At 38.7% G+C, this 25,291-nt stretch overlaps 2 protein-coding genes across 11 annotated transcripts in view; both read right to left on the bottom strand.

The window, feature by feature from the left end:
• LOC131691421 (uncharacterized) overlaps positions 1–25,291 on the bottom strand; it is a 1,322,992-nt gene that overhangs the window by 132,117 nt on the left and 1,165,584 nt on the right. The window lies entirely within an intron of this gene.
• LOC131691425 (uncharacterized) lies at positions 7,135–23,679 on the bottom strand. The gene is made up of 2 exons (XM_058977805.1): positions 17,347–23,679; positions 7,135–17,152 (listed from the first exon to the last, which is right to left on the bottom strand). The coding sequence occupies exon 2, from the start codon at positions 9,559–9,561 to the stop codon at positions 8,224–8,226; it is 1,338 nt and encodes a 445-aa protein (XP_058833788.1). The 5' UTR covers positions 9,562–17,152; positions 17,347–23,679; the 3' UTR covers positions 7,135–8,223.

Here is a 25,291-nt window from a genome sequence, read left to right as displayed (position 1 = left end):
ATCACCTATCATCGTGCACACAAGCAAAGCGTACATGATGTCAACGCTGCATAGCCAACCGACAGGCAGATCGATGAATGTTGACTTTGTTTGTGAACATGAACATTTTTGATCATCGAATTTTCCTAACGAACTGGGCTTGAAAGCAGAACATATCCAAATTATGGAAGGGGTTTAGGGCTCCTACTAAATCATCGCGAAGAAATTTTTGCAAACATATTATGACAAATCTACCATACGCAGCTTTCTAGTATATTCGAATAATGTTTTCTGGTCCACATTTAAGTTACGACGAAAGGATCAAGTCTCCTCAGTCTCCTTTACTCAAAAAAGTTTTGGTCCCAATGATTAGCGTTGCTTTGTGAGTAAATCTCGTAGGTTATAGCTGTTTAAAAATAATATGGACATGAATCATAAATTAAATTAAATTTAAAGACCGAATTTTAGAACACCAGATGAAAACAATAATATAGCAATAGCAGACTTCAATGTAGATCATATTTTGCAAGTTGTTTCATATGCGGGGTAGCTCGCAACAGGCATGTTTGTTGTCTATCCTGAAAGAATAAATTATATTAAAATGATATTTTGATTTAATAAGTCTCATTAAGTATTCATCATACTAACATGTGCATGAGAGTGGCTCGCGGTTGTAGGGGAAAACTTCAAAATAATTTAAACTAGCGGGCACAGCACTTTTTGAGTTCCTTTTGTGGTCCCAAATGCCTGTGCAAAATTTGGTAGCGGTTGGTTGCTTCCCGGGTTTGCGCATTGCGTTCAAAGTTTGTATGGGGCCCATAAATGACATAGCATTTTGGGGGGTAGGGACGGTATACCAAATTTGTGACGAGGGGGAGGGTAGGGTCAAAAGTTGTGCGACGTAGCGTTAAGTTTAAAACCCATTGTTTACAGACAACGATTTAATGAACGTATGCTTCTTAGAATCATTGGCAGCTGCAGGATTGTGAACTGAAAGAACTTCTCTTCATGCTCCCCTTGACATATAAAATTCAAAACAAAGCTATCAACACTGTATTTGTCATGAAATGGGCTTATTTTGCACGCAACTTGCTGTTATAATGAAAATGTCGATAAAAGTTGTCAAACATTTTGAAAGGACATGCATTTAAAATAATTGAAAAACATATGTAACTTGTTTTCATCCCCAGCCGCTTTGCATGGGACTAGTGGGAGGGGGTAGGTTAATGCTACGTTATTTACGAGGGGGAGGTTGGAATTTTGTGACCAAATGCTACGAGGGGGGAGGGAGGGGTCAAAAATCGCCGAAAAAAGCTACGTTATTTGTACACGGTCCCTATGGGATTTTATATGGGTAAATCAATTATTTTGCATTTGTGTTAATAAAGATCGCTATTCCACTCAATATGAAAAACCAGCATTAAAAAACTATACTTCAAACCTTGATTTAGACCTTTATCGAAGACGGTAACTTGCTACGAGTTGTCAAAAAAAGTTTAAAAAATAAAGATTTTAAAACTTATGGTTGAATCCAAATGCAGATATTTATTATTATTTCCAACCCTGCCAGTGCACCACCGACATCGACATTTAAAACTTAAATAAATGAGAATATATTAATCGCAGAGACTTTGAATGAAATGTTCAGAATGAATTACTGAATAACCTAGACGTAGTTAGAAAATGAACAGAAGGGGGGGGGCTGTGTACTCCCCAGTTCCCTTTTCTAGATTGTTTTGTTCAAGACAAAGAATCATTAAGTCCTTGTAAATGCGAACGACAAAACTTTCTTAATATTTTGATAGACCCAATTATGAATCATTATTTTAATCGTTGCTGTGGGAAGTAGCATTTACAACATTTAGGATTTACACCTAAAAACTTACGTGTTGCTCATGCTTGATGCTAAAGCTAACTCAGTTCTGGAAATCGTCTTGGGTTCTAACCTGCAGAATATTTCAGTTTTTTCTAACATCACCACTAATTGAACCTAACTCAATTTCATCAAAAACGTTTATTTGAAGTAACTATTCTGGTTTCGTTCAAAGATTCTCAAACGAAAACGTCGATTGAAACAGTTCCGAGACTTCAAGGAATCTATGGAGATTTATTTTTTTGTAAATGCTGACTCTGAACGGCTATGTAATAGGGTTTTAAAATATGTAAAACTTTTAAACCGTTGTACCATTTTAAATGAGATAACAGCAGAGCCCTCAAATAGTAGCACTCAATCACGCAAGATTAATTTTTAACCCTCTAGCTCCCAACACCGCCTCTAGGCGGTCTCTTTAAAAATCTAAATAAAAATTCTAAAACATGATTGTATGTTGTCATCCGCACTAGTATTTCTTCCCAACGCTAACACCTTTCATACACACACATTGTTTGAATAATCGTAGCTTTCTGTTAAAGGCAATTGAAGCTCAAAGTTGAAAATTCCATGAAAACGTGGAAAAAAACTTTGTGTTTAGTGGCAATCTTCATTAAACAAATTTTAACTATTTTTGGAAATTTTAATAACTAAAAAAATATTTTTGAGTAGCCTGTTAGTAGCATTTTACTGTAGATGCGAATTGGTTTAGTGGAATAATTCGGAAGTTTAGCTTTTTTGGTAAAACACTTTGCCCGCCTATTGGCGGTGTTGGGCACCTGGGCAAAAAAAAATCAGTCTTTTGTGATTACTTATCGTACCGATACTAGCTTTATGTGCAATTTTAGCTGAAAAGAAGCATGTTTTAAAATCTTTGGGTGAATGCTGCTGTTAGAATATGGATGTCCTTATCATTTTATTATATTTAGGGGAGTCTGTGGTAAGTTGGCGGAATCTTTTTTTCTCCTTTTGTATTACACATATGACGCTGTTTATAGTCCTGCACTTCAAGTACTGTGTAATACATTCTCCCATGCACTTATGTTGCATAACAGTCTGTTTCGTTCACGATAAGCGTTAAGTTTTCGAGCATATTAGAGTGAAGAGCCCATTTTAGTCGTATTGGGGAGGGTGCCTCACCATTTCATTAATTACTCGGAATACAATTGATGCAATGCGTATGAATTGGCACTAGTATCTTTGCTGATCAATGCGTTGAACAAAGATGGCTAACGCTGCTCTAACCACTGGCTTCACATGGTTAGGGCGAAAATAGGCTCAATACGCTAGGTGAAGTCTTTTAATTTCAGCATTTTTGTTATTTAGAGCTAGATCAAAGCTATTCTACGAATGACTAAATTTTTCGATAGCGCGCGAAAAGATCTTTCCGTGGTCGTATATACAATATACGTAACCACAAATGGTTAGGGCGAAAATAGGCTCATTACCCTAGGTGAAGTCTTTAAATTTCAGCATTTTTGTTATTCAGAGCTAGATCAAAGCTATTCTACGAATGACTAGATTTTTCGATAGCGTGCGAAAAGAACTTTCCGTGGTCGTATATACAATATACGTAACCACAAATAAAATTTTTTCTTTTCGGAATTTCACCTGAAGAATCTCGAAAATTCTCTTTTACATGATCTTCAGAAATTAAAAAATAAAACATGATGAGTGAAACCATCGCCAGCAGACACTGGTCTCCCCTACTATAAATTTGAAGTCAATAATTAAACAACCAAAGCACTAGAGAAATACTCCTTAACTTAGGTAATTTGCGTTCTGATGGAATCCAAAATATAAACCATCTGAATTCGCTTATGTTGAAGTAACTAGAAGAAAAAAAGTTTTTTTTTTTTTTATTCATTTCGTTTATTTGATAGGCACAAATGCGTTAGCTTGGCGGTGCCAAATGCTTTTGTTTTTACATTTTGGATATCTTAAAACTAGGAGGTTACAATGTTAAAATATTTTTTTTACAAAGAAAAAGAAAGTTTACAGCTATCTTAAGACTAGAAATAAGATTCAATGTACAAGAGAGGGCCAAAAGATTTTTTATGAAAAAATTTAAAACAAGGGATTCACTTTGATATACAAGCGAGGGAGTAATAGTATTTTACGAAATATTTTACGGTTATCTTAAAACTAACAATATAGTTTAGTACACAAAAGGGGGAACAAATATTTATGAGAAGTTTCACAGAAATTTTAAAACTAGGGATTCAATTCTATTTACAAAATGGAGGACAAGAGTTTCAATAAAGAGTAAAAATTATAGCTATCTTAAAACTAGGAATACAGAATACTAATTTGAATTTTTTAACTAAAACTTATGCTTGGTCAAGATATTCAGAGGGTGGCTTATTTCCGCATCAGTGTAGCAGCAGTTGTATCAAGGACAGGGGAGAGACAGGGAAAGAAGAGCAAAACTTGCAACTTTCGCTCGAAGGGGGGGGGGGGATCAGCGAAATAAATTTGCGCCTCAGTCTAGTAAGTCGTCGAGTACCGGATTGGCGGATGGTATTCTTCGGACCCGCGGGGAATCCTTCAAAAGTCATCGGACCTCGAGTCGCTCTCGCTTCAGTTTCCTTCTATGCAGGCGTAGTGGTAAGGGCGACGGCGGTTACATAGTGGCACTCTGGAGCTGATCGGTTCCACAAGGCAGGAGGAAACTCTAAAAACGAGAAATAAAAGAGAGGGGCTAAATTGGGATATTTATCGTTTTTATGAAGGTATAAATAAGGGACATATAGGGGAAATCACGAGTTGCCAGCATATCTCGGACTGGTACATTGGGTGGTCTACCTCGGGCCCGAAGGGATTCCTTTAACTGAGACCTGGCGTCACAATACCCGGCGCATACCCAGACAACGTGTTCGATGTCGTGATAGCCCTCGTCACAAGCGCACAGACTACCTTCCGCAAGCCCAATACGCCGCAAATGCGCATCCATGGTGTAGTGATTGGACATAAGTCGGGACATTACGCGAATAAAATCCCGACCCACATCCATCCCCCCGAACCAAGGCTTCGTTGATACCTTTGGGATAATCGAATGTAGCCATCGTCCAAGTTCCCCATTGCTCCACGAGGTTTGCCAGCTGTTGAGCGTCCTCTGACGACAAATACTAAAAAATTCGTTGAAGCAGATTGGTCTTTCGTATATGTCACCATTTAATGCGCCCGCCTTTGCTAATGAGTCGGCCTTTTCATTGCCCGGGATAGAACAATGAGAGGGGACCCAAACAAAGGTAATCTGATAAGATTTTTCAGATAACGTACACAAGGACTCCTGTATCATCCCCAGAAAATACGGGAGTTGCTTTTTAGGCTTCACCGCACGAAGAGCCTCGATAGAGCTGAGGCTGTCCGAAACGATGAAGTAGTGATCTGTGGGCAGAGTGTCGATGATCCCAAGGGTGTACTGAATTGCAGCTAACTCTGCGACGTAAACTGAAGCGGGATCATTGAGCTTGAATGAAGCGGTGATAGTATTGTTGAAGATACCGAAGCCAGTGGACCCATCGAGATTTGATCCGTCAGTGTAAAACATTTTGTCGCAGTCGACTTCTCGGAATTTATTATAAAATATATTGGGGATCACCTGCGGGCGTATATGGTCCGGGATTCCACGAATCTCTTCCTTCATGGATGTGTCGAAGAATACAGTAGAATCAGAAGTATCTAGGAAACGGACACGGTTGGGATTGTACGAAGAAGGATTGATGCTCTGTGCCATGTAGTCGAAGTACAAGGACATAAAACGGGTTTGAGAATTAAGCTCGACGAGCCTCTCGAAATTTTGAATTACCAACGGGTTCAGAATGTCGCATCGGATGAGCAATCGATATGAGAGTTCCCAAAATCGATTTTTTAGCGGAAGAACGCCCGCCAGCACTTCGAGACTCATCGTATGGGTCGAGTGCATGCAACCCAAGGCAATGCGCAAGCAACGATACTGGATTCTCTCCAGTTTGATGAAGTGTATGTTCGCAGCGGAGCGGAAACAGAAACACCCGTACTCCATCACCGACAATATCGTTGTTTGGTACAACCTGATCAGGTCTCCTGGGTGAGCACCCCACCATGTTCCAGTTATTGTTCGGAGAAAATTGATCCTTTGTTGGCATTTCTGTTTCAGATACCTAATGTGACATCCCCAGGTACCTTTCGAGTCGAACCAGACCCCGAGATATTTAAATGTGAAAACCTGGTTGATCGTTGCACCCATTAATAAAAGCTGCAGTTGCGCCGGCTCACGCTTCCTAGAAAAAACAACCAACTCAGTTTTCTCCGTGGAGAACTCAATACCCAGCTGAAGAGCCCAAGTAGACAAATTGTCCAAGGTATTTTGTAATGGTCCTTGCAAGTCGGCAGCTTTGGGCCCTGTAACAGAGACCACCCCGTCGTCTGCAAGTTGCCTTAGCGTGCATGAATTGGCAAGACAATCGTCAATGTCATTCACGTAAAAATTGTAGAGCAGGGGACTTAGACATGAGCCCTGGGGAAGACCCATGTAGCTAAATCGCGATGTTGTTAAATCGCCATGCGAAAAGTGCATGTGCTTTTCAGACAACAGGTTTAGCAAAAAGTTATTTAAAATTGGTGAAAGACCATGCTGGTGCAGCTTCTCTGACAGAATGTTGATAGAAACTGAGTCAAAAGCCCCCTTAATATCCAAGAAGACTGATGCCATCTGCTCTTTGTTAGCATAGGCCATTTGGATTTCTGTAGAAAGCAACGCAAGGCAATCGTTCGTCCCTTTGCCTTTGCGGAAGCCAAATTGTGTATCTGACAGTAAGCCATTTGCTTCAACCCAATTGTCGAGGCGAAACAAGATCATTTTCTCGAATAACTTCCGAATACAGGACAGCATTGCAATCGGCCGATACGAGTTGTGGTCGGAGGCTGGTTTTCCTGGTTTTTGGATGGCGATGACCTTCACTTGCCTCCATTCATAAGGGACAATGTTACCCTCAAGAAACTTGTTAAATAAATTCAACAAGCGCCTTTTTGCAGTGTCAGGCAGATTCTTCAGCAAGTTGAATTTGATTCTGTCTAACCCTGGGGCGTTATTGTTGCACGATAAGAGAGCAAGTGAGAACTCCACCATCGAAAACGGTGTTTCGTTCGCGGTATCGTGAGGAGACGCGGCGCGGCACGTTTTCTGTACCGGGACAGAGTCCGGACAGATCTTCTTGGCGAAAGCGAATATCCAACGGTTTGAATATTCCACGTTCTCGTTGGTACTATTACGGTTACGCATACGTCGAGCCGTACCCCAAAGAGTGCTCATCGCTGTTTCTCTCGTTAACCCGTCGACGAACCGGCGCCAATAACTGCGTTTTTTGGCTTTCATTAGACTCTTCATTCGCCTTTCTAACGACGCGTACTGTTGATAGCTAGCGGGTAACCCGTCTTCCCGGAAGGCCTTATATGCAGTGGACTTTTCCGCGTACAGCTCTGAGCACTCTTTATCCCACCACAGGGTGGGAGACCGTCCATGGGTATTCGCGCTGGGTACTGGTTTAGTCTGAGCTTGATTCGCACTGTCGAGAATCAAGCCAGCCAAAAACCTGTACTCTTCCTCCGGAGGAAGTTCTTGAGTAGATTCGATTTTAACGGATATCGCGGTCGCGTAACTCTTCCAATCAATGTTCCGTGTGAGGTCATATGAGACATTGATTGTTTCCGATGGTCTTGAGCCGTTAGCAATTGAAATCACGATAGGCAAATGATCGCTACCGTGGGGATCAGGGATCACCTTCCACATGCAATCTAACTGTAGCGATGTCGAGCAAAGCGACAAATCCAACGCGCTTGCGCGTGCTGGTGGTGTAGGAATCCGCGTCATTTCTCCCGTGTTTAATATGGTCATGTTGAAATTATCGCAAAGATCTTGGATTAATGTTGATCTATTATCATCATGAAGACAGCCCCATACCGTACCGTGCGAGTTAAAGTCTCCCAGAACTAGCCGCGGTGCCGGTAAGGATTCCGTGATATTACAAAGCGTTCGGTGCCCTACCGAGGCTCTAGGAGGAATGTAGATGGAAGCAATGCAAAGGTCTTTGATTAAAACTTGACAAGCGACAATTTCAATGCCTGGTGTCGAAGGGAGGTTAATTCGGTTGAAAGAATAGCACTTTTTGATCCCCAAAAGTACTCCGCCATAGGGGTTTTCTCGATCCAGACGAATTATATTAAAGTCGTGGAAGTTGAGATTTATATCGGAAGTTAACCAAGTTTCACATAATGCGAAAGCATCACATTTTAAACTATTTAGTAAAAATTTAAAGGAATCGATTTTCGGGAGGATACTTCTGCTGTTCCACTGTAGAACAGTGATCGAATCGGTGACCTCGTTCGATGACTTAGTCATCGAAGGATACGATCGCTGCAAGGAGGGGCCATTTAGTAGTCAACTGCTTCAGAAATTTTTGCACTATAGGGAGAAAACGTATCAGAAGGCTTTTAAGAGGATCAGTAACATTGAAAGCTGTGAAAATTAAGTCCACTATGTCAGAAAATTTCATTAGTCCGCTACTGGACTGAGTATCTGTTTGAAAAAAGTGGACACTTGGGGTTTTGGATGTCCCTGGAAGTGGTGGGTACTCCTTGTTAGAATTAATATTTCCAAGTCCTGGAGCAAATTGCTTCGGCTTTTGTGCATCACTTCCGTTGGATTTATTGGTAGTAGATGGCGCACTCTGAGTGGACGACACCTTGGCACCCTTACGAGGCAATGTAGGGGAGGCTGGATTTCTCCTCTTCCTGGATTCCCCTGGGTTAACCAAAGATGTTCCCTCTCGTGGGTCGTCAGATTCTTGCTGAACGTTAGCCAAACCAGCATAGGGATTTTCGGACAGGACAGATGGCGAAGCATTCTTTAGCATTTCTGCATAAGAACGCCTTGAGCGTTCCTTAAGGGAGCGCTTAATTTTATCCCCGCGCTGCTTGTACGCAGGACATGATTTAAGAGCATGTGAAGGGCCCCCGCAGCAAATACACTTTTCAGTTTCTTTGTCGCAAGAGTCATCCTCATGCTCTCCTTCGCATTTGCCGCATCGTTTCTTATTTCCACAATATGTGGCTGTGTGGCCCAACTGCTTGCAATTGCTGCAGTTCATGACCCGCGGTACGAACAGGCGAACTGGTAGGCGAACCTTGTCAAGGAGGATGTAGTTGGGAAGAGAGGACCCGGCGAATGTCACCCGAATCGAGCCTGATAGAGAGTAGGTAGTCTTACCTCCCTCGGTGTTTGCGGTATACAATTGTTTGCATTCCAAGATCTTAATCTGTTCAAGTGAGGGGTCCTTAAAGCAGCCAACCCCGTGCTCCAACAGTTCTTCGCATTTCAGGCCCGGTTCGGACACTACCCCATCGATTTCACAGGCCACACAAGGCACGTACGCTTTAAATTCCCGCGTAAAGCGCTCACAGCAAGCAATCGCGTTTGCCTGGCCGAGATCACTCACTAGAACACGTATCTTGTTTGCCCGAACACGTGTTATCTGAGTTACGGCCGGGTAATTAGCAGTCAGATCTCGAGAAAGTTTTAATATATTAACCGGTTTCTCTCCGGTCCGAAAATATACCACCCATGGCCCAGAGGAACCTTCTGGGTACTGCTTTATACGGGGAGCAATGCGAGTATTAGGGGGATCAGGGACTTCCATGATTACATCAGATGGTATTTCGCCCTCGGCCATTTAAGCACGAGGGCAGAGCGTTGTATAAACGGGAATGTGTCTTATTATTTGATTACAAGGTAGAGTAAAAGTAAGGAAAAGGAAAGAAAGCAAACGAGGAAAAAAAATAAAGCAAAACTTATCTGCAAACAACGTCGATTGTTCCGCACCAGCGAAAACAATGTACTGGATTTACTGCCGGCACCAGCAGAATGGCAGCTAATGAACGAACAAAGGATGACCTTGAATCACTGAAATTTACACACCGAACACCACTGTGAAATATAACGATCCGTTCCGTTCAAAGGTTGGGAGACGTATGAAAAAAAAAAAAAAAAAGTTTTTGTTTTTTATTCGCCCAGGTGCCCAAAACCGCCTCTAGGCGGCCTACTTATTTTAAGGTTTTTTATGAAATCCATTGCTTACATGAATTATCAACATTATTTTCGTTATTCTCATCACGAAACCCACCTACAAAAGTTTTTTCAAGCGAAATAAAAATTTGGGCACTAGAGGGTCAATTCGGCGGTATAAACCTGCTTTGAAGATATACTACCTAAAAGGGGGACTGGGGAGTACACAAGAAGGTCTTTCTCTTTTCATTTTCTAACTACATCTATGTTATTCAGCAATTAATTCTGAACATTTCATTCAAAGCTACTAAGTCTATGCGATGACTATATTCTCGTTTATTTAAGTTTCAAGTATCGGTGTCGGTGGTGTACTGACAGTGTTGGAAGAAATAGTAAATTTCTGCATTTGAAATGAACCATTAGTTTTAAAATAGTTATAACTATTTTTTGAAAACTTATACATAGCTAGTTATCGTCTTCAAAGTTGTTAACCAAGGTTTGAAGTATAGTTTTAAAAAGCTGGTTTTTCATATTGAGTGTAATAGCGATGTTTATTAACGTAAATGCAAAATAATTGATTTTCCCATATAAAATCCCATACAAATTTCGAACGCAATGCGCAAATCCGGGAAGCAACCGACCGCTCCTAAATTTTGCACATGCATTTGGAACCACAAAAGGAACTCAAAAAATGCTGTGCTGAAAAATGTCGTATGGTGAGCCACTCTAGTGTGCATGCTGACTAATATTTGCAAGTAACTCCGTTTTATGGTATCGATTTTTTTCGGAATACGATGACAATAAAATGGAATGAAAATTGAAAACCCGGTTTACACATAAAAAAGCAAATTTTTGGGACACAGTAATTACAAACATGTGTGAAATTGTAATTAAAGAAAAGAAAAAAATGTATGCATGATCATAAAAACGTGATTCCGCTTTAAAAGTGAGCTTTTACCTCAAATTGTTCTGAGTGTACGAAAGGTATTTATTTCTCGGTTGATAATAAATTACCGACCAAAAATTGAAGTGCCAAGGGCAGAACATATTTCGTAAAACATTCTTTAAATATATTAACTCATGAAAATCGCATATAAACTTGAGCATAAGAATCGCTTAAAAAGTTCTAGCCTGTAAAAGTCCCCAAAGATAAATCTCTAAAAAACCGGTTAAAAATCGCATTTATCAAAAAAATCAAAATTAAAAGTCGGTCGGTTGGATACATATTCACCCGCTTTTATACTGAAGGTTTTGTTAAACGACTATTAAATCGAAAAGCCCCAGTCCGATTTTTACGGTTGAAGCTCATCAAAAACTTTTTTCAATACGTCATCGATGGCCGTAGCGTGGTCTTCTGGCGCCATTGTCGGAGTCTCAGTTTTACGTCCCCTTGGTGTTTAAATGAAACTTGTAGTCATACTGCACTTAATTTTCGAAACCAGGATTCGACTGTTCCCAAATTTAAAGAAAGCACAGCTTTGAGGAACACCTTGACACTTTCACCTGTATTCTAACGAAGCAACTATTTTCATACTCATTTCAACGCGCGTGGGAACGATTTGATTTATTTGCTCGGTCCGCATAAAAGATGTAAATGTAGCATAAAAGATGTGAATGTAGCTGTTTTGCAATATCGAAAACGGTGAGCACTGGTTGGCCTGAATCTTAGCGTTCATTTAATGCTGTTTAAAATGGTGTGTGGTATCTATGATCAAGGCTTTCAGTTTGTAGAACAAAAATTAGGGCGGCCAGTTTGTATCGCTCAAGCACGAGTGTTTCGAATGCTTTACATACACAATTTAGGGACCATTCATAAATTACGTAACGCAAAAATGGCACAAATTTAACACCCCCCTCTCCCCATGTAACAAATTGTCACGAATTTCTCTATCCCCCCTCCCCTATTATGTATTAAATTCTTTAAAAAAAAATTCTTTCGTAAAAACATGTTACGTAACATTAAAACTTACTCCTCCTCCCTCATATGTCACAACTTGTCACAATTTGTTGTAACCCCTCCCCCCAAAAGCGTTACATAATTTATGAATGGCACTTTACCATGGAATACGGAGATTGTGTTTCGCGGCGGTTGCGCATTTTGAGTATCAGCTGATAACACCTCAGAATTTTCTTGATTGGCGCTTTTGTACCATGCCATCGTTATTGTGGGTATCTTGTATATTGCTGATTGCTGAATCCCCTGTACACAGCCTCAGTAACGTGAATCAATGCGTTTTCGAGTTGGATAATGGAGTATTTTGCGAAATATTGCAAAAAAGGAATTCATCAAACATTCATTAAAACTACAAGTCATTCGCTGTTTGCACAAAACTCGTGGGTGCCACAACTAGCAGATAAAAGAACATGGTAAACCATGCAGCCAAAATCACGGTTTTCCTCTCCGCGTGTCTTTATATTTATTTCATTTTCATTTCATTATATTGATTTTTTCAACTGACTGATTCTTTCAACTGAAATTACTTACAACTAATTAATATTAATTCAGATACAAACACACACGCTTCTTTCATATTAGGCAATATTACAATGCATTAAAATATAACAAGTAGCAATACGTTAATCAACACAAAACAGAAATTTTTTTTACAAGTTTCTCATGCAAGACTATGTATTTCCATAATGAGGTCAAAGAAAGGCGGGATTATTATTTCGAAACTCTCTAAGCCGTTGCATCCAATTCAACGTTGAATGAAACGAAGTCGAGAGTCAAAGTATCCTGCCACGCTGTACAGTGGTCCGAATCCAGAATTTAGGATGACAAAAACATTTGTGACTAAACTACTGGTTCTAGAGATTGTCTTCGGAACAAATAATCTGAATCAATGGAGGCATCTTTTGAGATGGGTGACAATAGGGTGGTCCATATTGTTTGTACGATCTGAAAATTATTTTCGAAATATGAAGAGATAGAAGAAATGAAGTGTTCTGCAAAATTGTAGTACAACCTTTTTCAAGCAACTTTGCTGAGGACATCATATTTGTAGCTTTAATAGCTTTAATTTTACAGCTATTAAAATGTTGTGTGATAGGGTAACGCTAACAAAATCAGTTTTTTCGTTATACCTTTTCAAATATCTTTTTCCGTCAATAGCGTCTTCACAAAACTTTTAGAGCTTACTGAGACGAATATTATTTATATTGACAGATTTGAGATAACTCATTTAGTGTAAAAGTTATGAGTATGAGTTGCGTTGCGTTGCGTTGTGACGATGATTTTGGCGGATTGCACACTAACTTCATCATGTATGACTGCTGATTATCTAATAAGAGTTGCTTAGGAAGTGGTAAGTAGGAATTCATACCAATCCGACACATATTAAAACCTCAACACATGATAGCCATCATTGCCGGCAGCCCCCACTTTCCGGGTAGATAAGAGTACACTCAATGCCTGTCTAGTACTACATTATTAGCAATAGGGTCGATCGACGTGTGCCCAGCGGTGCGTACAGGATCACTATCTATTATAACGGCATTTAGACAGAATTCGCTATTTCTTCTCTACGATATATTTATTTAGTTGAAAACTACCGAGTGATAACACGTTATACAGACAAAGAGTTATGATAGCGCTAGATGTTATAATTCAAGGTATGTATTTCCTATTTTACGTATCGGATGATTTGTAAAATACACGTAGACGAGCGATAATAACGACCATTGAAGAGAAATACAAGGAATTGTTAACCTGATACACGGGCTGGTTACCAATAACGAAACTTGAAATAAGATTAATAAAAACAGGCGCGGCAAATTTTCAGTTGTATTGACCCGCGATCATCGACATTAGTCAAATTAAAGTCTTGTTGCGGCTGATTTCCGATCAGATATTCATTTTTACGGCAGTGTTTCCTTGATTAGATCTGTTCGCACCCTCTTATTCCGCTACTATCGGCAGAAGGTTGACAGCACCCAGGCGTCGCCGGTCTAAGGACCAAATGTCATCAATAGACTTAAATGCGTGTGGAGGCATGAGATGGGAGACTTTTGAGAACTAAATTTAAGAAACGGAAAACAAATGTAGCTCGAAAAAAGAGTAACTCGTCTCATGTCTCGGATGGTTCCTTTTCCAATAAGAATGTCGAGAGGTAAGAAAGTGCGCATTCTGCCACATAGCAGTTTGCATTAAAACAACTACTTCCGGTGTAACAAGATAGTAGATACAGATACAGATACAGTTATGAAATTACTATCAAGATAGATTATCGCATGAATGCGAGATTTTCAGGTAAAAGGAACAGATAGAATCAGGCAATAGAGTGAAACCGGTTAATCGGTTTATTATAAAAGTTTACACCCAATTTCACTATTGTGAAAGAACAATGACACTGTATACCCCACACGAGAACTTCCAGCAGAAAGTGAAAACTGTTACTCCAATGACATGCCTGTATATTAAGCTTCGACACTCAGTGGTAACACACATCGCAAAAACTCATTGGTACCCCAAATGACGCACACTATAAACTACCCAAAGCTAACGGTAATCGTTACAGATTCAGCTTGTGGAGATAAAATATTGAGTGATGTACTCCCTGACACTTCGCCAGTGCAGTCTGTGTATAGTGGCCGTAGCAACGGCGTTCTTCGCGTTCACTCGTTGACACACACAACCAGCACAATCACTCAATCCTCGCAGTAGAAACAAATGGAAAAATAACTACCGCATTTTCAACGCACACTTGTCTTGCGACTTGGACCGTCACAACCACACGCTTGTACTGTACATAGAGTTCGTCGCGGTTGCGGTAAACCCCCGTGTAAAATCCAGAGGTGGGTAAGAGGTAAATCCTGGCAGGATAAGCAAGATTTGGCAATTCGAATTCTGGAAGAATTTCCCCATCTAGAAAGAACTCGTTTAAGCCAGGAAGCTCCGAAAGAAGTAAATGTGAATAACTAAACTTTTAACTATATCAATTTAACACAATACGTTTATTTCTAGTCGTATTTCTTCTGGAGATTTGGCGGCAGTGGATTTGGGCGCCATTCGGGTATAATTGAAACACGTGTCGGTAATATGCGAAAGGATATACCTGCTGAAGAGAGACAATTCAGAAGAAAGAAGCCCGAAATGAAAATTCTACCACCAGTATCTATGTATGAAAACGCAGCTTGCTTGGCTACACTTACTCCGGTTCCCCAAAATGGAAGGTATATCTCGGAAGGAATGGCCAATTGTACCGAGCTACACAAATCCTTGCTTCAGCAGAAGAGCCCAGACAAATACAAAGCCATTATCGCATCTTTTCCACATCTGCTCTCCTTCGAAGGAATCATGGTGAGTAATAATCACACTCAATTACTGCTATTGAATAAAACATTGGAATACTATTTTCAGATACAACAAGTTTTTGACCGACTTCAACCACAATACAACAAGCAAGCAGATTTGGCCAAACTCCTGTGCTTTGGATTGATGCTTGATACTAAATGGAGCGAAGTTCAAAGCAGTAAATATTTGAAGGGGTCTATACGTGTCTCGGACTGTTCTTTACTTTGAATAATTATATAGCTTTAAATGTAATATCTCAACAAACATGATTAGGCCGTAAATGTCAACTTGAAATTCATTTAGAGGAAATTGGAGGTAAACTGTTCGTTGCCAATGACCGCTGTTGGTACTAAATGTTCGGCCAATAACAGTGTATTTTTTCGGAATTTCTCCTCAAAGTGAATTTGGACAGTTAGCTTATACGCCAATTAAGTTAAGCCGGAAAATGGGGAAGAATGCTAGCTGGTTCTAGTTCGTATTCAGGCTCAAGTGACACAACCGATTCTAATTAGAGCTATCCATGGCATAATATAGTTCTCTGTGTATAAGCTGTCCGCCAACAATTCGTAGAAATACAAAAATTTCCTACGGTTATGTTAAAATCCAAACAAACAAAACAAGAATTCCCAGGTAACCAGCAGTTCAGATAATACTTCAAAAGAACACTTTAAAGCTCATATAAAGTTTCTAGCGAAGTCTCAAGCTGCTTAAACTTTAATTGGCTGCTTACGCCGCTATTAGAACATAAAACGTATAGCAAAATTACTTAAAACGAGAGGCTTATGCAACACACTTATTTGAACTTTGGGTTGTTTGGGATGTCTTTATTTGTTATTTCACGAATTTCTATGAATTGCAAGTGGTTAAAATCTGAAAAATTAAACCCTAAAATTCAATGAAATTCCTGAAAAAATGGTAGGCGTTTCTTTTTTGTCAGCAATATTTTATTTACACTCTGTCTTGTAAGTTTGGGGAGTTTATTTCACATTATTTGTATAGTATTAGAAAATTTTTATTTACACTGAGAATTGTATAGACCCCCTTAACCAACGGTAAATTATCAGTATTGTTTAGTCACTATTCCAACAGATTTTCCAATAACTAGGTAATCTGAGAAAAATATAATGAAAATCTTCGATTTGCAGAGTACATTAAAGGAGCACTGAGAATTATGAAAACGCTTACCAACCGTGGAATAAAACGTACGGCTGATGATGATACAGTATCAATCGAAGAGGTTTTGGCTGGGCCTTTCATCAAATGGGTATACGTAAGTGTTATTCAAAACCACCTTAATAAAAAAAATTACGGCGATTTGCTGGTCGATTCACAACTTCTGCTAAACTGTCCGTTGGATTGTCAAAGCGTATTTCACATTTAAATATTATTACGACCAACTAACATTCAACTGAACTTAAAAATACCAACTAGCGAACCGTTATAACTTTGTGAAATTGATCACGTTTGTGCATTTTTCGTGTAACCCTTAAACTTAGTCAGAATCTAAACAAAACTTCTGCAGATTTTACTCTTTGATTGCGGTTAGGGTTAGAACTTGACTCAGTTTCACCTTAAGCAAACCAACTTATTTCTGATAGTCTGCTTTAATCTTTTTCTAGCCTAGCCATCTAGTTGATGGTCAAGCTGACTACGCCACTGTGAACCAGTATGTACTTAGCAAGCCAGAACGCGCAGTACCTCACATTGTGTGCGTAGCGCCCACGTTCAAGGAAGGGTGTCTGTTCATCGTATTCAATGAGTTTATTCTACCATGTGGTCGTCGAGCTTTGGAAACAGTAGACATATTCTTCAAAATCTTCAGTGTTCTCGATTTACACGTACCTATCTTGCTCAAAAAGATGTACGATTTTGTCAGTTATGAATTTAAAATAACTACAGTATGCCGAAGCAGATCAGTAGCAGCTTTAATTGCAAGGTACGGAGAGTACGAGACTTCATAGGTGTGCTATTATGTTGTATCTTTATAGCGGCACTTACACGTTCAATATTTTTGTCAATACACAGTATTGCCGATATTGTCACAATATTTCACCCCATTCCCTTATTCAATAGTCTCTAGTACTGGTAAAAATATTGAACGTGTAAGGGCCGCATATCGTATTAATATCTCGTTACATAAAAATATATAACTCGCCGCACATAGATAACACAGTGTGCAAATAGACTTCCATTATTGTTATTAGTTTGCTTGATATAGTATACTATTGTTTTGGTTCCATAAAGAAATCAATAAATACTTTGAAAAAGTACATTACTTTGCGTTTTTATCTAGATTTCATATAAATCCTTCTTTCATCGATGATTAACTAAAAAACCCAATTAAAATAACTAGTAGACGGTCGCATGCAAAAAAACGAATAGGTAAAAAATACCTAACGCAATTCCAATTTCGGTTGGGTGATATTTACCTAATCAATGCAGTCGGCGCAGTTACTTAAAAGTAAGTAAAACTGGTTTTACCTAATATTGACTTCCTGCATGGAAGATCACATTTGGGTGATTTTAACCGAATATTCAGTTCTTTTTTGGTGGCGTGTATGGTATGGTACATGCTCGAAGCAGAGCGGGCTCTGGCAAAACCCCTACGTGAAAAAATGGCACAAAAATCATATAGAACTCGATAAGTGTTCACTGCAACCCCGAACACGCACTCAATATTATCGCACTCGGTAAGAGTTCGGTTTAAACCACTCAATAAACAAGCACACTCCGATATGATCTAACCACGAGCTACATACATACACAGACATACGCTCTCTATCATCTCTTCCACGTTACGCACACGATGTCTCGCTTCCATGGACTGAACATAGACTTTTCTACGGCTCATGTACGGCATGGCACATGACACAAATATTACATCACAAGCTGGTGAAAAATAATAAACAAAGACAGCAAAAGTAAATGGGATTGTTTTCAACCAGGATACTTCATTAGTGTTCGTGAGACCGGTCGCAAAGAACTCAATTGTTGCAGTGACTGAGCACCAGCCCTGTGAAAATTGTTTGTTGCCTGAAGCTGCCACCAAATGCCAGTAGCGCTAGTTTTGTATCAAATGTTCAAGGTCTGTTCACATGAACTGTACAACACTAAAAGTAAACATTAAAAGTGGGATTCAAAATAAGTAATTATTAACAATAAATCAATCATTAAATCATGCTTTCTCTTGCATCGCTTCTTTTCCACACAATCCGGACACTTTTATCACCTGAGTACCAGTTAAGTACATCAAAATGAAGTTTGTATGATATTCGATAAGTTTCAGGTCGAGTTAACAACATTGGCTCGTAGCGATGTGAATGTTGCTTAAAACGCGTTCGCTGTCATTTTTGGCTACTAGCCGAGCCAGGAAGCCAGCTTATGTTGGCTTCACTCATTTTTCAAAGAAACGTCAAAACATTCACCCTCTTGCAGTGGCGGCGCTAAGGGTGGGGCGAAGGGGGCAGCCGCCCCGAGCGGCAAAATTTGGGGGCGGCACATGCTGCTCAACATAATTTAATTATTTATTAGTGACTATCATTGTTCATTAATGGCGATAAACGTTAAGCGCGGGTGAAACGTTTGAATTCATTTTGTTTTGGCGCCTGTAGAAGATTAATTGTTGACGATCAGAAGTACGACGGATCTGACGGAACAAAACAATATATATCTGAACTTGAACCTCAAACGTAACGATCTTAGCAAATGCAAACGCAAATTATTTTAAGAAAATCCTTTATTAACCCATTTGTGCCCATGTTGTCTGTGGACAACAACGTTTTTAAACAACTATAACTTTTGATTGAGGCAAGATTTGCTCACAAAAACAAGTAAGACTAGTGAATGTGACTATTGCCTTTCATTTGAGTAATAACAGTTACAAGGATCAGCTCTAGAAGCGAAGGTATTGCAATTAGTCTGGCTCGATTCCGATGGAGCAGTGCTGCCAGGGACAGCTTACGTTGACAACGTAAAATATTTTTTTCATATATCTTCGTTATGGTGCAATATTATTGAAAACTGATAAAACTTATCAATTTAGACTGTCTTTGGCTACGTTTTCCATGCAATTGGACTATTGTAAATATTCTTGGAGCACTGTATTGAGCATTGGAAGGTAAAAATTGAGCAGCTTCTAGCACTGCAATGGAAGCACCTATCTTTTTGACAATAGACTTTTCGTGTTTCTTGGTCTCTCCGTTTTCAAGAAAAAATAGTTTTGAAACCCTACATGCACTAGAAAAAAGTTGGGCATGAAAGGGTTAATAACTTAACTATTTTTGAGAGAAAAAAATCTGTAATGAAGTTTATTTCTCACAAATGAGGAACGAGAAAAAAATGGGTTCTTACTGCTGTAATCGTAAGTAAATTTGATGTTAATTTTTTTCTTATGTTTATATTAGCACTGTTTAATTGTGGCAAATATATCCCACACGTTATACGGTGTTTTATTTATTTCAAGTAACCTTTCCAAACTTTTGGTAATTTCCATCATTTACAATTGCAATTGATTTTTGACAACACCGAGATCTTGGCACTAACTTCTTTAACTCTCTTATTACCTACCGTACCAATCAGTGTAATGCCATGTCCTTTGCTGTATCAATATGTCGTCTCTAGCTCACTCCGTTCATTGCCGTTTGTCGCCAGCTTCATAGAGCTCGAGGACTCCTCAGGTTCCCTTCTTAGTCGACCCACCTTGCTCGTTGTGGCTACTTGTGCTAGTCGGATTAGTTTTGGGAACCATTTTTACCGGGTTGTCGTTAGCCACTTTAACGACGTGCCCAACTATTTTGTTGTGTGAACGATATATAGTTTTCCATACAACTGTTGCAATTCGTGGTTCATACGCCATGCTGTCATGCTGACTAACAACTGCATCGGTCCATGGATCGCTCGCAACATCTTACGTTCGAAAACACCCATGGTACGTTGCAACTTCGCTTGTATAGCCTCAGAGCCGTAACGTGGTCTTCTGGCGCTCTTGGCGGAGTCTTAGTTTTGTGCCCTGAACGCCACTTGACTATCCTTTTCTGTTCGACTTTCGACCAATAATTGAGTGTATAATTGAAAATGGCACACTTATCGTGCCTTACTTTATGACTTATCCGCACATAGTTTATGAAGTAAATTAAGATATCGAAGTATGTGGACTTTTATAAAAAAGCACGAAAACTATTTTTTAGGAAATCGAAAGTGACGTGGAAAATCGAAACCATTAATATAGAGTGCCAACAGGTTACTAAAGTTTGAAAATATCTTCACTACAGATTTGTTTTCGAGGTTAGGTGCTTGATGCCAAGTGCCGGAGCATTTTTTCAGGAGACTTTATGACGGACTAACAACATCTAAATGTCGGTTCACATAGTTGAGATTGGCGGTGTTGTTTCAAGGACCGCTTTCTACAGTGTTTGAAGATTTTAAATGGCAATTGCACAGGACGGGACAAAACTGTATGTCCCTTCAAACTCGTGTCGGGTGACCATTAGCAGCATTGCTGTGTCGATCTTGTTCTATACCAAGGTTCGTACCGCACGTCATGTTTTGCACTAAATAAAGGTAAATAGGCTATTGTAGAATAAAACCACGAGGGGCAAGTGCGCAGAGAATTAAAACCCATTCAAAGCCGCTCAAAGCACTTTTTAACAGAAACACTAAGGAGAGCTACGCCTCACCACGAAAAATCGTTATGTTCTCTTGGCTCAGGAAGACTATGATTCTGACGATCCCCATCGTGAGACATCTGTTACTCCTCCTAAAAACTGTAATCGAACGAGATTTGTTGTAAAGGTAAACATTTTCCTCATGAGCGACCGAATACAACAGCTATAGGAAGCGATGACACAAAGCTGAAGCAAACAGTTCCTGGTCGTTGAAATTTGAGATAAAAAACGAGCTTCCAGCGTTTCAAGAAACACCAAAAATGGGGTATCTCCTCGCTGATAAACCATCTAACTTTTTTCATGATATTTGCTACAGTTTTAAGGAGGTGACTGCTTTACTGTCCACGATCAAATATTTGTCTCATTTTTGTTGCTATGCAGCTATGAAAGCGAGCGTTAAGTTTGCAACAATTTTCAATTGGAAGTCATTGCAGTTCGTTATTTAATCTTCTATCAACTTTAGATTTGAGATGGGACTGATAGGGCCGGATCGTACTCTTTTGATACTTTTGGTGGAATTTCAGTTTAGTGCTCCTTTTTAGTATAGCGCATTTACCCTACTTATTTTAATATTTATCCTTACTTATTTTATATAGCAAATTTTAGCGTCCCTCTAAGCTTGGCAGGGGGTCAACCTAGCTAACCGCACACTACGGGTCTGCATAGCCCATTGGCCAACCGGTTCAATGAATATTTTGTAGCTGGTTTGCTTCGTACCGTATCGTACTTTGTTTGACTAAAACCCGAGCCCAAAGTACCTGCCAGAATACATCTCTGAATTTCTCTGCTGGTGTTCTCAACGCCGGTCACCATGTTCACCATACAATCATCCGGTAAAGTCTCTTCCTCTTAAATCTTCCAAATCACCCAGTGGAGTGCCCAGTGGAATACCGTTTTTTTCTGATCCGTGCTTGCCTGCATCGTTTCTCGTTCTCCCTCGTACGGTGCTGCATCATTCTTGCCTCTGCCGTATTCGTCTCTTCATCTCAGTAGTGCTACCTGTGATGCTTCATAAGTTGCTCCAGCCATCAAGAGTAGTCACACATACCTATTCTTTTGTTGATAGTGCCGTCTCCAGCTTCTGCACGTATTTCCGCAGCACGATCGTAGCTGCAAGATGTTGAGCCTCGGCGTCCATGCTCACGAGTGCTGTACTAGCATTTGTGTGGAGTGAAGATCGTTGGCAGAAAGCACGACAAGTTGTGTTGGAACTTAATTTTACATTGATATTCTTGCTCCAAATATGTGCATGAAAATAAATTTAAAATTGCAAAATATTTTTCTCTGTGTGTCTGGGCGTTCATGTCGCCGTAAATCAATTTATTATCCCATCGTGAGCAGCTGTCATAGAAACGCTCCAGCTCGGCCTAAAATGCATCTTTGTAGTTCGCTGGTCTCGTTTTGTTTGGGCAATGAACGTTTATGATGCGGTATTTGAAGAAACGGAATTTTGTTTCTCACTACACAGTCTCTCGCTGTTACTGGAACAAGCATAGGCGAATCTTCTCCAGCACTATAAAACCCAGCTCGTTTGTTGTGCCGTTGTGGTAGGCTGCTCGATGTCCGTTTTTTCACATCTGCCGAACAAAGTTTCTGCAATACTACGAGCCCGTGGTTGCGAGTTTGCAACTCGTTGTGCAGAATTCGGTCGATCCAAGCGACTTACAGTTCCAAATTTCCAATAGCCACTCTTTTTTCCGTAGCATGACTTAATTGATTTAATCCGTACGCAAAGGTGTTTCCGGACTTGTTACAGCTGCACAAACCTCCTATCCGGTCGGAGGCTTATCATTTCGCTACAGAAGGTGACGATAGCCCACAGATCATCCGTTGTGTGTCCAACAAAAAGAAAACAGGCCGACAGGGTACCCGTGTACCCTCAAATGCAAAAGTGTGTAGCTATCTCAATTTTTAATAGTTTTAGACCACTTTTAGATGTCTTGAATTCAGGAAACCATCCAATTTTAGAATCGATGAAATTGAACTTGATTGTCTCGGATGGTTTTTTCTTATCGTTACGGGATCATATGACGATTTAACCTCGGAACGGTCACTCACGGCCTTGCGGGTACCTGCTCCGGATAGAGTGTTGCGGGGTCAATTATATTATTATACATTTTATATCCCAGTATTAAAACTTACTTCCGGAAATCTGAATAACCGGGAATCAGATGCATTTTTACAGATTCTAAAAGTGGTTGAGTTCCGGAATTCAAAACATCCAAATGTATCCAGATTGGATAAAAATTCCAATAGCTATTAGTATTTCGGTTTTGGTGGTACCCGGGTACCCCGCCGGCCTGTTACGGGGCTAAAGAAATACAAAAACCCTCAAGCCCCCGATCACTGTATCATTAGTTTTATGCTCCCAAAAGCTATGCTTGGTATAATTCTAAGGTGTCACTAAGTTGCAATTTTCAGTTTGGGAAAGAATACTGGAATTTCATAAATTAAAATCTGCAAAGGAGTACGCTGTCGGACACATAACGGTTAAGTGCGATCTTGTTAACAGAGTTGTAGCCTTACCTTGCTCACCGTGATTAATACGTAACGCTGCTGCAAGGCTACTTGGTCAAGTTTGAATGCGTTTTATTCTGTAGATTCTAAATGGATTAAAAACAAAGGAAATTTCACCCTTTCAATTTTGTCCTGGCTTTTATACTATACTAGTGTCAACCTGTCGCGCGTTGCTGCGACTATCAACGAAATAGGAGGAAAACACCATTTGTTCCGAAGCGTCATCTGGCGGACATATAATCCCCAACTAATAGCACACAAACACGCTCCATAACAAATACCTACTATGTGCAAATTTTTACAGCAATCGGTTAAGTCGTTTGGGAGTCTATAAATCATATACATACAAAAATTGACTTTTATATATATATATATATATATATATATATATATATATATATATATATATATATATATATATATATATATATATATATATATATATATATATATATATATATATATATATATATATATATATAGATAGATAGATAGATAGATAGATAGATAGATAGATAGATAGATAGATAGATAGATAGATAGATAGATAGATAGATAGATAGATAGATAGATAGATAGATAGATAGATAGATAGCTAGATAGATAGATAGATAGATAGATAGATAGATCGATAGATAGATAGATAGATAGATAGATAGATAGATAGATAGATAGATAGATAGATAGATAGATAGATAGATAGATAGATAGATAGATAGATAGATAGATAGATAGATAGATAAATAGATAGATAGATAGATAGATAGATAGATAGATAGATAGATAGATAGATAGATAGATAGATAGATAGATAGATAGATAGATAGATAGATAGATAGATAGATAGATAGATAGATAGATAGATAGATAGATAGATAGATAGATAGATAGATAGATAGATAGATAGATAGATAGATAGATAGATAGATAGATAGATAGATAGATAGATAGATAGATAGATAGATAGATAGATAGATAGATAGATAGATAGATAGATAGATAGATAGATAGATAGATAGATAGATAGATAGATAGATAGATAGATAGATAGATAGATAGATAGATAGATAGATAGATAGATAGATAGATAGATAGATAGATAGATAGATAGATAGATAGATAGATAGATAGATAGATAGATAGATAGATAGATAGATAGATAGATAGATAGATAGATAGATAGATAGATAGATAGATAGATAGATAGATAGATAGATAGATAGATAGATAGATAGATAGATAGATAGATAGATAGATAGATAGATAGATAGATAGATAGATAGATAGATAGATAGATAGATAGATAGATAGATAGATAGATAGATAGATAGATAGATAGATAGATAGATAGATAGATAGATAGATAGATAGATAGATAGATAGATAGATAGATAGATAGATAGATAGATAGATAGATAGATAGATAGATAGATAGATAGATAGATAGATAGATAGATAGATAGATAGATAGATAGATAGATAGATAGATAGATAGATAGATAGATAGATAGATAGATAGATAGATAGATAGATAGATAGATAGATAGATAGATAGATAGATAGATAGATAGATAGATAGATAGATAGATAGATAGATAGATAGATAGATAGATAGATAGATAGATAGATAGATAGATAGATAGATAGATAGATAGATAGATAGATAGATAGATAGATAGATAGATAGATAGATAGATAGATATATAGATAGATAGATAGATAGATAGATAGATAGATAGATAGATAGATAGATAGATAGATAGATAGATAGATAGATAGATAGATAGATAGATAGATAGATAGATAGATAAATAGATAGATAGATAGATAGATAGATAGATAGATAGATAGATAGATAGATAGATAGATAGATAGATAGATAGATAGATAGATAGGTATTCATTTCTTTGTTGAAAGTGAAAAAC

Source organism: Topomyia yanbarensis, chromosome 3, assembly GCF_030247195.1.
Source record: "Topomyia yanbarensis strain Yona2022 chromosome 3, ASM3024719v1, whole genome shotgun sequence".
Classification (NCBI taxonomy): domain Eukaryota; kingdom Metazoa; phylum Arthropoda; class Insecta; order Diptera; family Culicidae; genus Topomyia; species Topomyia yanbarensis.
This window is presented reverse-complemented; position numbering and strand designations above follow the sequence as displayed.